This window comes from Papilio machaon, chromosome 9 (genome assembly GCF_912999745.1).
Source record: "Papilio machaon chromosome 9, ilPapMach1.1, whole genome shotgun sequence".
Lineage (NCBI taxonomy): Eukaryota > Metazoa > Arthropoda > Insecta > Lepidoptera > Papilionidae > Papilio > Papilio machaon.
Genome location: NC_059994.1, coordinates 442,000 through 454,394, shown reverse-complemented (window position 1 = coordinate 454,394; position 12,395 = coordinate 442,000). Strand labels below are relative to the sequence as shown.

General features: G+C 38.9%; 3 protein-coding genes across 3 annotated transcripts; 1 reads left to right on the top strand and 2 right to left on the bottom strand.

The window, feature by feature from the left end:
- Positions 1-316: 316 nt before the first annotated feature.
- LOC106711693 (GDP-L-fucose synthase) lies at positions 317-4,056 on the top strand. Its single transcript, XM_045679447.1, has 8 exons — positions 317-529; positions 621-772; positions 957-1,071; positions 1,413-1,541; positions 1,869-1,942; positions 2,382-2,521; positions 3,181-3,309; positions 3,800-4,056. The coding sequence occupies exons 2-8, from the start codon at positions 621-623 to the stop codon at positions 4,033-4,035; spliced, it is 975 nt and encodes a 324-aa protein (XP_045535403.1). The 5' UTR covers positions 317-529; the 3' UTR covers positions 4,036-4,056.
- A 378-nt stretch (positions 4,057-4,434) lies between these two features.
- On the bottom strand, positions 4,435-8,981 carry LOC106711722 (glutamate dehydrogenase, mitochondrial; the record flags this gene model as incomplete). The annotated part of the gene is made up of 11 exons (XM_014504108.2): positions 4,435-4,560; positions 4,822-4,964; positions 5,198-5,402; positions 5,725-5,886; positions 6,233-6,370; positions 6,605-6,771; positions 7,395-7,481; positions 7,550-7,642; positions 7,722-7,829; positions 8,150-8,273; positions 8,739-8,981. Coding segments are annotated over 11 exons (1,587 nt in total), but the record flags the coding sequence as incomplete, so codon positions are not given.
- A 394-nt stretch (positions 8,982-9,375) lies between these two features.
- Positions 9,376-12,215, bottom strand: LOC106711703 (phenylalanine--tRNA ligase alpha subunit). The gene is made up of 6 exons (XM_045679280.1): positions 11,856-12,215; positions 11,367-11,721; positions 10,927-11,204; positions 10,557-10,697; positions 9,875-10,082; positions 9,376-9,600 (listed from the first exon to the last, which is right to left on the bottom strand). Exons 1-6 carry the CDS (start codon positions 12,126-12,128, stop codon positions 9,380-9,382), a joined length of 1,476 nt encoding a protein of 491 aa, XP_045535236.1. The 5' UTR covers positions 12,129-12,215; the 3' UTR covers positions 9,376-9,379.
- Positions 12,216-12,395: the final 180 nt, after the last annotated feature.

Genomic DNA, 12,395 nt, shown 5'->3' with positions numbered 1-12,395 from the left:
TATAGATAAAATCATTCAATAAACAGCAGATATCAACTAATTTCTCCTAGTAGTATTTAAAATAAAGCGCCAAGATTAATTTTCTCTTGAAACAATTTTTTACTGAAAAAAATCTCTTACTAATCAATGACACAGCACTATTTTAACAAAACGTTTTTTTTTCAAAATGATATCTGTTTTTATGTTTTATTTAAGAGAAAAATATGTTTGAAGTTGAAGAAGTAAACTTTTTGGTCGTAAAATAAAGAAAAAGAAGGCAACTTGTTTGTCTGTTGTCAAATGACAGATTGTCAGAGTCAATCAAATGTCAAATATATGTAAATGATATGTTTATCTAATTAGAAATAACAGGTAAAATTGCTTTTACAGACTGTTACAGATTGGGTTTACAAGTAAAAATACTACAAAAAATCACATTATTATAAAAACTGCAACTGTTTGGAAAAGATTTGCCAACACCTTAAATAGAATTCTCTGAAGTGTATTTCATGTTGTAAGAAGTTGTGTTTATCGCCACGTATATTTGAAGGTATGTATGTATATACTTTGAAATTAACCAAAACATTAATTTCCAAAAATATTTGCTTATTACAGTTAATTTCACTATATGTTTACTTTAGATGAGTGAGGAAAAGAAAGTTGTATTGGTTACCGGGGGCTCCGGTCTGGTCGGGCAAGCAATAAAAGAAGTGATCGAAAAAGAACGTCAAGATGATCCACATTCTGACGGTGAGAGCTGGATATTTTGTGGGTCCAAAGATGCAGATCTAAGGTAAACAAAATAATTAACTAAATGCCATTCCCTTTTCAGTATGACTCCATTGAAATTTGTTTCTAATTATTATACCAATACTATGTATCTTAGAAGATTAATTTAATCTTTTACAATGTATTTCTGTAGGTGGCTATATAATGAAACAAAACATTACTTCATTTGCAACCATTTTGTTTTCTAGAGACAAAGCACAAACAGAGGCATTGTTTGACAAACATAAGCCAACTCATGTTATCCACTTAGCTGCGATGGTGGGGGGATTGTTCCACAACATGGCACATAACTTGGATTTTTTTGTAAGTTATATTTTAAAATAAAATTTTGATCACTAAATATGTAAATGTAATATGTAATACAGTTTTCATTCCTACAATAATACATGTCAAATATGTGCCACAGACTCACCTGACAAGTTAGTTCACAACTGTGGGCCAAGTCCAAATATTTGTGACAACTATCATCAACAAAATTTGTAATAATATTTGTGCAGCACCTCTATTGGTGTAAAGTACTCCAAAAATTTCATACAATGTAATTTCATATAATTGACTGTAACAATATGAAGGTGTACATATGAAGGTGTTTACACACTTCTACTTTTATGTTTTAATAATTGCACACAATTTTTTCAACACAGAGGGAGAATATGGCAATAAATGATAACGTCCTTTACGCCAGTTACAAATACAATGTGAAAAAAGTTGTCTCCTGTCTGTCTACGTGCATCTTTCCTGACAAAACAACATATCCCATTGATGAGACTATGGTATGTGCATTTTTGTTTTAAGTAGACTTTATTGGATGGATGGATGGATTGTTACAAGGTATCTCTAGAATGGCTCAACAGATCTTGATGATATTTATCATGGTTGTAGAACATAGGATGGATGAACAGATTGGCTATTAATTTAGTATTTTTAATCCTGCGCTGATGAAGTCACAGGCGACGGCTAGATCAATATAATTTTTGTTTGGTTGTTGCGAAACTTTATGTTTAGTTAACAATAATCATATTTGCATTTAAGTTTAAATTATCACTTATATTGTTAACTAGCTTTTGCCTGAGACATTTATTTTTATTAATATTTTTCAGGTTCACAACGGACCACCTCATCCTTCTAACTTTGGTTATAGTTATGCAAAGAGAATGATTGACATTTTAAACAGGTAAATCAATTAAATAATGTATAAAATACATGAAGACCCCATTTTTTTTTAAATTACTCTTTAACTACAATGTCAAATGAATTTTATGTTGAACAACTAAGACCCTTTTTCCACTGTGATCATGTGTCATATTTCAATGGTTCCTACGAATAAGGGCCAATATACAAATTGACATTTACAGGAGAGGCTCTCAAAGTTTTAATCATATAGAAAAATAAACTAAATAGCCTCTTTTACTTCAGCAAAAAAAAATAACAATTATACCTGTAAATGTGTATTTTGTTTAGTGCATGTTGTTAACTAGACTAAGAGGTAAGCTTATAACATAACGTAGGAACCATCGATTTGTTTGAAATTATCAGCCGCGCCAGTGGAAATGGTACATAGAAATAGGGTGAGAATTATAGATTAGAGTGTAAGTGATGCTGTGACATGACAGAGGTTACCACGAGCAGCACGGCTGCATGTTCACGTCGGTGGTGCCCTGCAATGTGTTCGGACCTCACGACAACTTCTCTCTCACAGCCAGTCATGTCATCCCCGCGCTGATACGTCGCATGCACGACGCCATGATCAACGGTTTGTGATATTGTCTTATAAATTAATATTTTAAACAAATAGGAAATAGGTCGGCAACGTATATGCAACTACGGATGTCTATGGGCAGTGGTCGCTTCGCTATTTCAGCGAATCAGGTGGTTGCTAGCTCGTTTGCCACTTTATAAAAAAATATCTAGTATCCACTACAGTAATAAAAAATCTTGAGTTTAAGGCCCTTTGTATACAAGATGTAAATATTCGAAACTAATGTATACTGGCGTCAAGTATCGCACGCAACGTTGAATTGTCGACGCCAATCGCCTATTCGTCAGTACAGGTATCGACTGTAATTGGCGACTCTGAACAAATTTATAGATTTGGTCTGCTATTTAAAAAATCAGGCGACTTATTTTTAGCGATGATAAAAATGTCGGCGATGCGTCCTGTGTACGAATCTGTATGAAATTGTGTTTCGTAAGTCGCTTAGTGATGAACATCGCTGTGATTCGAAGATTTACGTTAATTTGTGTACGAAGGACCTAAAAGCGCCATCATGGTGATGCCATAAAGAAATTACATAGGAATTGATTTTCGTGTAGTAATACAAAATGCTTGTGTGATTTTTTGTCTGTTTCCTTGCTTGTGTTAGCGGTGGATTTAATTTGTATGAAACATGTAAGATGTATGTATGGATGCAGACGAGGCGAGGTTCACAGTGCTGGGCAGTGGGCGGCCGCTGCGACAGTTCATATACTCTGTGGACTTGGCGCGCCTGTTTGTGTGGGCGCTGCGCCATTACAACAACGTCGAACCACTCATACTGTCAGGTATAGCTCGCACTAATCTAAACATTTATATAAAACTAAAATGGTTTATCGTCCACACTAAACTATGTGAATAAATTATTTGAGGTTACTTGTTCTTACTTTAGTTTTGAATCTGACTGTCTTGTAAAATATTACTGGGTTTTCATTGTCAAAGCATTTGATAAAAAACATGTCATTTTATTTGGCAAAATAGAAAACACTGTGATAACACAAGGTTCATAGCAGTGAAGAAAATATATAATAGTGCATAGTAAAATTTACTATTATATATTTTCGTTTATTTATTTGTGTTTAAGTAGGAGTCTGAGCAGAAAAAGTAACCTATAACATTCCCACAAATATCAACAACCTTCCCGTCAAAGTAGTCAAAATTCTGGTCTAGACAGACATACAGAAATAAAAAAAAATGGATTTTGTTTATTGTCTTTGGAATTCTACATTTTTTTTATTGATAATAGGTAAGGTTAAGGTATATCTATGTTACTTTCAGTGGATGAAGAAGAGGAAGTGACGATCGCTGAAGTGGCTGAAGCTATAAAGAAGGCTCACGGCTACGAGGGTGAGATAGTATTCGACAGCAGTAAGGCTGACGGCCAGCACAAGAAGACCGCCTCCAACAACAAACTGCGGACTCTGTACAAGGACTTTCAGTTCACGCCATTCCACACAGCAATACAATATACCGTCGATTGGTTCAAACACAATCGCGAACACGCTAGATTATAAATTTCTAACAAATTATTTGTTTTAAAGACATGTTAATAAAGATATATTTATTCTTTAATGTTGTTTTCTTTGCTAATCATGAAAATGATGAATGAAAATTTATACTTTTGTGAATGCCTATTCACTTTACGTCGTATTTTTAGTGGTATATTGCTATTATATTAATATAAGTTAGTATTAATCGCTTTATACAATGTAGGGTATATTATAACTTCTCGTATCCTGCACATTTGCTACTCGCTAGGCGAGTCAGCGGCACTGATCGTGTAAAAACTAAATTGGAAAGAGATCGAAAATAACAGTAATAAATCAAGTAATAGTTTAAGTTTAATATTAAATAAATAACTGAACTAAACGGCAATCGATGAACTAGACGTAACAATAATGATGAAAGCGGGGTGATCGCAGTTATAGGGCGAGGCCGTGCTCATCGTAAGTGACGAAGATCTTCTCAATGGCGGTGATGTAGGCCGCCGTGCGCATGTCCAGCTCCAGATTGTGAGTGCTGGCCGCCTGCGACACATTCTGCACCACACAACACAAGTTTCGCATCAACCTGACTTTCATCAGTCGAGAAACTAGGTACTTTAAACACGCCTGTTGACAAAACATGTCAAAAGACCAAAGCAGCTGTAAATGAAGAGCTCCTAAATATACCTTTCACCATTTCACCTCTTTTTGTATATTTTCCCCCTGCAGTAATCTGCAATTCCTCGTGTGCCATTGCTGTCATTTTGCAATAAGAGTCTAATTGCTACTACTACGGCTATAAGACTGTGTTAGAACCTGGCAGGCCTTTGTCATGGAGTACTCGAGGCCGGAGTTGACGATCTGCTTCTCGTTGGCGCCCGACATCATCGACTCGAAAATCGGCGTCGGTTTCATCTTAGCCTCGATGTTGCTCGCCTTCAGCGACTGTTCCACCGTGTCTGTTCGATACACGACTGCTTAATACAATGTATATAAAGCAAGAAGTCGGTCTTGTAGACTTACGCATCTATAATAGATGCGAATGTTTGGATGGATGGATATTTGTTGGAAAGTATCTCCAGAACGGCTCAACGGATCTCGATGAAATTTGGCATGGACGTAAAACATAATCTAGAACACATTTTTTATTTTCTTGCGGACGGACTGCTAGTCAATAAAATTATGTAGTAACCTAGTAGTGCAGTGTTCGAGTCCCGCCAGAACTTGATGCTGAGCTTGCCGAAGGAGACGTGGTTGAGGTTCTTGAGGAACTCAAAGTAGGAGACGGTGACGCCGCCCGCGTTGGCCAACAGGTCGGGCAACACCAGCACGCCGTTCTTGCGCAGGATCACGTCCGCGGCGGGTGTCGTCGGCCCGTTGGCGCCCTCCGCGATCACCTGCTTGCACGTAACTCGTGTGTCATTGAAGGATGACAACCATCAGGAATTAAATGCGTAAAAATAAAACGTGGAAATAAAACGTAACATTCTGATGTTACGTTTAACGGTTGAAATCAATATTCGATCCGAATAAAACTAATAACTTAGTACGGAACGGAGTAACTTATTATTGTATCCCTCTTATTCGTTGGCTCTCTTTAAATAATAGATAATAATAGATGATGTTTTACGATTCCTAATTAAAACCCAAATTTTCACCTTAAACGTACTTAAGTTGCTTACTTTTTGTCTCGTATCTCACTTGTACTTGAAAACTCACCTTGCATTTGATCTTGCCGGCGTTGTCTTGTGTGATGGCCTTCTCCATGGCGGCGACGACGAGGATGTCGCATTTCTCGTACATCAGCTCGGGTCCCGTCTCCTGCGCGCCCGGGAACCCCTTGATACTACCTTTGTTGTCCGCCTTGTACTTCTGGAGTTTCTGCATTTTAAATGTGCTCATTATTGTACAAAACCACTCAAATGGTCTTGGTTCCAGAAGTATCAAGTTACGTTGACATCGCCCGCGCAACAATAACAAAGAATCAGGACGCACCTGTAGGTTGTAAGTTAATTATTAAAACAGTGTCATTCGCAGACAATGGTCGCAGTGCAACTCAAAGACATTGTATTTCTATAGCAACAAACCTATTAGCTCATGATCTCGTGCATCTGCTGCAAACGTATTTAAACAGATTTCGAGTCAAATAAATAAGCATTCCTATATTAGATGTCGTCTATTATTGACGTCCACCGCTACCTCTCGTTCGGTCACCTCATATACACACCAAAGTGTCGATGCCGTCCTTGTTGGTGAGGTTGCAGTCAAACTCGAGCACGCCGGTAACCTTTACACCGCTGCGCTGCAGATATACCGCTGCGTAGCTTCCTACATTGCCGTACCCCTGGATTATGGCCGTTTTGTTCTGCACACACACAAACGTTCACAATTTCGCTGTATACTAGTACACACGCTACAGTATATTATAGCTTTCTAAAGAACATAGAAATAATAGAATTGCAGTATTCTAAGCAGCCGTAGAAATTACCAATTTTTGTTCCAAAAAGCGATAAAACCAAAAGTGAAAACGCAGAGTTTAGGCTCCACCTACATTCACGTTTACTTTACCTGCGCCTGTAGACATAAGTTTTTGGTTTACCTTGAATCCAACCTCAAGTCCGATGAGCTTCATCCACTTCTCGTCGTGCATGAAGTAATTGATAGTCATGTAGACGCCGCGGCCGGTGGCCTCGACGCGGCCGTGGATGCCGCCGCCGTTGATCGGCTTGCCCGTCACACACGCCGCCGCGTTCAGGTCGTTGTACCCTTTATTTATTGTACTAATATATATATATATATAATTTAATTTCTTTATATGCATTTTTATATATTATTATATATCCGAGGAGAAGAAAGTGGCCGTTGCCTCCTTCTGCGAAGAGGTGATTTCGCAGAAGGAGGCACAGGAGCGGGAGCGCGAGAGAGACCATCTGGCACACCCGCTCCGGCGCAGGAGAGTGGGGAGGAGAAGGTGGCAATATGTCGCCGCCCTCCCCCCTTCACGATAGCTCTCGGGTAATGGATGCGGGGGAGTCCATTGCCTGCCATTGAGGGCAGCCTACCCCCGAGAGGGAGCTGCCTCGGCAGCTGACGCAGACGGGATCGCGGACGAAAGCGAAAGCGTGCACGTGGTCCCGTCCCGATGCGTTGGAGGAACAGAGAGGTTTAGTGGGTATGCTTCCAATAAGGAAGAGAATCTCACATAACCACCGCGTCCCCCCCGGGGCGCAGAGTATGCATATAGCATTCCTCTCTGGAAAAAAAGGGGGAAGAAAGTAGACATGCCATCAAGATGCGCGTTATAGTGCTCTGTTTAATTAGTATACTGAAACTAACGCTAGTGGCTCTAGATGTTTATAGATGTTCAATTATTTCTGAAAATTACAGACCAAGTGTCTTGATATATGTGTCAACGATCCACGACATCTCTCGGCCTGATGTGTTAACGTCAGGTGCCGGCACGTCGATGCCAGCTCCTACAAAACAAATATTGTCAGTGTAACCCCACAATTAAATTCTACACAAGATTGGTGAGGCAACAAACCTATATAGTTCTTCTTGGCGAGCTCGAGCGTGTAGCGGCGCGTGATGCGCTGCAACTCCGCTACCGTGTACTCCTTAGGGTTGATGGCCACTCCTGTATAGCAATATAAACTTTACGTTTTGTATGAAAGAGGCGATATCATATGGTTACATAATATTGTGAGCATGCTCACCTCCCTTAGCGCCGCCGAAGGGTATGTTGGAACATGCACACTTGTAGGTCATGAGAGCCGCCAGCGCCTTCACCTCCTCCAGGTCAACCACGTTCGAAAATCTGATACCTGCACGTTACAGGTTTACAGCTATTTGAAAAGGATAGAGATCTTATTCTTTTCATGTAAACACTAAACAAAAAATTCTTGGATCGCACAATTAACTAACGACCGATTGCCAATTCTAAAATTCTTTGATTGATTGTTGTTAATCGTAGATTGCCCAGAATGATTAAATAGATCTCAAAGAAAGTAAAAATCTCAATATTCAAGTACTCTTAAAGTAGTCATCTTCCGAAAGCATCGCTAATTAGCTTGTAGGTTTACACTGTACTTCAGAGCTCCTCTCACCCTGTAGCTTTGCATTTATTATAACATTGCAATGTAACCTCCTTTGCAGGGTAGACGGTGCACGCTGTGCTGCGACCGGTAGCCATGCACGATCTCATAATCGCCGTTCTTACGTTGCAGCGGGAATTCGAACTGCAACGAGCTGTTGCACGATCCCATCACCTGACATACATTGACTATACTCAAACATGATTACAGTTCACTTGCGACTTAGGCACGAGGATTTCATAATGTAATATTGTTTTCAGATATCTTGGCGAGTCTTAACATTGCGCATGTCTCTGCGCAGAACACAATTTTAGCGGGATGCGGGGGAGGACACTGCGTTGCACAAATATGACTGGGCCACCGAGATATTATATGAAAAGGATTATACTAGTTCTGATCACGTCAATGCTATTAGAATTTTACCTTTCTAGTGTATACCATCTACTTATTTTGTAAATTGCGTTGGATGTTAAAGTAGTCGAAGGATTGGAGTTGGTTAAAGACTCAGGTACATGACAATTGTGATTATCCATTTGGTACGCTTCTTGCATTCAACACCACATGTACGTTCACAGACGTTATTTTGATTGCTTTTTTACTTCACGAGTAATCAAAATACGTGTAAATTGACGTTGTTACCTTTAGAATCCCTGCGACCCTTTGTATTCTCTTCTTGTCTGAGAGATGCGTGTGTTTCTTCAAGTAGTCCAACAGCGCGGGTTCGACCATGACCAGCGCTCGATGATAGTAATATTCAACCATTTTGTAGAAACTGGGATTGGGGTCCGTCGCAATCGGTTGTAAATGTTTTGGTATTTCGTAAAATCGCACGATGATTTTTTTAAAATCTCTATTCCTTGTGCCATATTTAATATTTCGAAACGTTTTAAACATTTTAAAATAATGAATAACCAAATAATTCTAATACAAATTAAAGTTTAGAATATCGATTGTCAGTGTGACAATCGATTTGGAAATTATGGTTTTTTTTTATCATTAATTATGTACTAAATTGACAAACATTTACTTCGGGAACATTTAAAATTAGGTTCGATAGGTCCTAAAATAGAATTTGTATATACAGGATGCGCGTCTGCAAAAGTAATTTTTTATTTCGATACGTAATGATACTACGGTAAAGCGTTTTAGAAACTATTATTAACTATTTTACTTTTTGAATAAATTACCATCGCACCGCAAAACCAATAATCCTTTATAAAAAAACCATAATTCAAGCATGTATCAATGAAATGCAAGACATATAAACAAAGATAATTTATTTATTTATCGAGTCTGCAGATGGGGTTGTTGTGAACCATGCGCAGGTCAACTTTGGGGCCGACGAGATCTCGGATGTTGTTGAGGCCGTATTTGATCATGGTGGGGCGCTCCAGCGACAGTCCCCACGCGATCACACTCACGTCTGCAGGCAGACCCATCGGCAACAACATCTCCGGACGGAACACGCCAGAGTTGCCGATCTCAATCCACTTGCCCAGACCTGCACCAAATATTCATCATTTGTTATTTACTATGCGTTTTATGTAGCGGGGCGTAAAGGGATGCAGGAAGAGATGTACTGCGTAGTGACCTTGAGCCGTCAAAATTATTGATACGGACAATATTATTTAAAAATCAATTTTAACTGATTTAAACTTATTTTCTCAATTTCAGAGATATGACGTCACAATATCACCATCTTTACAGACTATCACTATAAGATATCTGTCTCAATTCATTAAAAATGACATCAGTAAGGTTTAAGAAGTACTCGCCTGTGTGATAAGCGAATATCTCCATGCTGGGCTCGGTGTAGGGATTGTATGCAGGTTTGAACTGCAGCTGGTGGAAGCCGAGGCGGCGGAAGAAGGCGTCCAGCACGCCGATGAGGTCCGCCAGCCCCAGCCCGCGCCCCGCCACCACGCCCTCCACCTGGTGGAACTCCGCCAGGTGCGTCGCGTCCAGAGTCTCGTTGCGGAACACCTGACGCACCAACGAATATTATATTGGCAATTTCAATCTGTTTGGTGATCTCAAAGTACTGTGGGCAGTGCCCCTACACCTAAAATTGTGTACTGCGTGATGACTCGGGTGATGCGTTGCCTACGTAGGTTTAATCAACACAGAACGCACAGGAAAGAGGAGATGTATCCTCAACCTATTTGTCTCCACCTCCGTCAAATTCACTTCCCATTCCCATTCGTTCCTTGTAAGAACTGTTCAGCCAAAGAATTTAATTCACTACCCACTTAGGATGAAATATCCATGAATGTAGCCACAAAGGTTATAATTTAACACGCATGTATGTTGTCAAAATCAGAGCTGACATAATGTGAATAATTGGCGCCAGTGAGCCACAGACCACGTCAGACGTCCACAACTATCCTACTGTACTTGCATAATGTAGACTGGGCATAAGTATTTTTTGCCTATCAGGGGATATATGTTTATAACTACCTTATCTATACTGAAGTACTTCTGCGGTGTGAACTCCTTTTGCTGTGCTAGGTGGTAGAGCATGCGCGCGCTCACCGCAGTAGTGTGCGTGCGCAGGAGGTTCTTCTGCGCCTCCTCGATCTTCCAGTCGTACCTGTAGCCCTGAGTATCACATAACATTATTACTGACTACCAGAGTTGATAAAACATAAATATTTGATAAACTGAGTGAGTTTAAAAGTAGTTAAATAGTTTTAATGAGCCAAAATCTATGGACAGCGCTCATCCATAAGCCATAAGTCATTTGTAAGACACTCCTTTCATGACTGCATTCAGTCAAAGAACACTTCAATCAAATGGGTAGGTAATAAATATCCCCAACTGTACTCACCTGTGACCCATAACCACCTTCACTATGTACTTTTTTCACCCTCTCTAGGTAGTCCATGGGGAAGTCTGTTGTAGATGCCGGAGATGAAATAAAGAATGTGTCATGAGCATCCCTGGCAGGGTGTTGCTGAGGCTGGAATAATGCATCAAAGTTCCAGAAGGAACTTTCCACATATTGGTTGGTCGGCATCTCTGAGAAACCCATTTCTAAGAAGATCTCCCTGAACTCTGACCTCACTTTAAGTAATGGATGTAAGTGGCCACATTCTGGAGGCTGACCTGTTTAAAAATAAAAAATATTTTAAGTTTAAAATGAAATTTAAGAAAAGAGTTCAGATTAAAAAAAATCGTATTCAGCGAGCAATCGCAACATCTTATTCTATACCTTGCACCACATATGGCAACACTTGATGTGTATAAAAGCAGCAACATGAATTTTACCTAAAGCATCAAAATTATATGGCTTGAACTGCAAATGTTTCCAAGTTCCAGAGAGAAGCATGTCACTTGTCAAATCAGTTTCTAATTTCTTTATTATTGTTGAAAACTGTGGCCCTCTTGTTAAGAGAAAGCTTTTTTGTGTGATCTCTTGTAACAATTTCCTTTTCTTATAATCGTTCCTGACATTATCTGGCAGATTGTCTATGCCTTTTTTGATCTCATTCAAGTGGTTTTGTACCAAATCTGTAATGCTTGATACTTTACGTTTCACTAATGGTGCCCCTCCAGATTTGTCTATAAGTATCCACCCTAAAGACATAGCTTTGCTAAAACCCACTTTGGCATTTGGTACAACCTGTGAAATATAAATGTTTTAGAAAAAATAAAACTATATTCCATAGATAGATAAAACCAAATAAATGTTATTTAAATTCAGTTGTATTTATTTACAAATTTAATATTATTATTATAATACTAGCCAAACCTTACTTTCATTAATTCTGCTTGAGGAATTCCACTATCTGGTATACTTCTATAAAGAATTGCTTCATGGCTACCATTATCAGCGACTTGATGACCTTCTTCTGTTAATTCCCATTTAGTTGTCTTCAACGGATCAGACTTCACCATTTCCAGTGCTTCAATACTCTTCACGGCACCTATTATCTTTTGATGCTCTTCACCGAATTCATCGGCTAGTTTTAAAGTATCGATCTTATCAACATTGTCTAAGTAACATAAAATCCTTTCATTGAGTTCCATTGTTCAATATAATATTTTTTACAATTTTAGGTTATTGTAAAGTGTAAAGTTGTCTTTACTCCGTTTACAAGTTGATCGACTTGTCACTGTCAAAACCAGCTGTCAGCTATAGAGTGGCGAGTGACGTAGTGGTGTAATATGTTGTAAGTTAAATCGATTCTTGTCCACACACATTACCTAAAAATATCGATAATATTGCAAAGAAAAATAATGAACAAAGTTAGAACATAGACTATACTATTTTTATTTCGTAATAATTTTTAATTT

Coding starts and splice junctions, on each gene's coding strand:
- LOC106711693 (XM_045679447.1), top strand. CDS start 621: ATGAGTGAGGAAAAGAAAGTTGTATTGGTTACCGGGGGCTCCGGTCTG. Junction 1,943..2,381: donor ATGATTGACATTTTAAACAG/GTAAATCAATTA, acceptor GTGACATGACAG/AGGTTACCACGAGCAGCACG. Junction 2,522..3,180: donor GCACGACGCCATGATCAACG/GTTTGTGATATT, acceptor GTATGGATGCAG/ACGAGGCGAGGTTCACAGTG.
- LOC106711703 (XM_045679280.1), bottom strand. CDS start 12,128: ATGGAACTCAATGAAAGGATTTTATGTTACTTAGACAATGTTGATAAG. Junction 11,722..11,855: donor CTCAAGCAGAATTAATGAAA/GTAAGGTTTGGC, acceptor TATATTTCACAG/GTTGTACCAAATGCCAAAGT. Junction 10,083..10,556: donor AGTACTTCAGTATAGATAAG/GTAGTTATAAAC, acceptor TTGGTGCGTCAG/GTGTTCCGCAACGAGACTCT.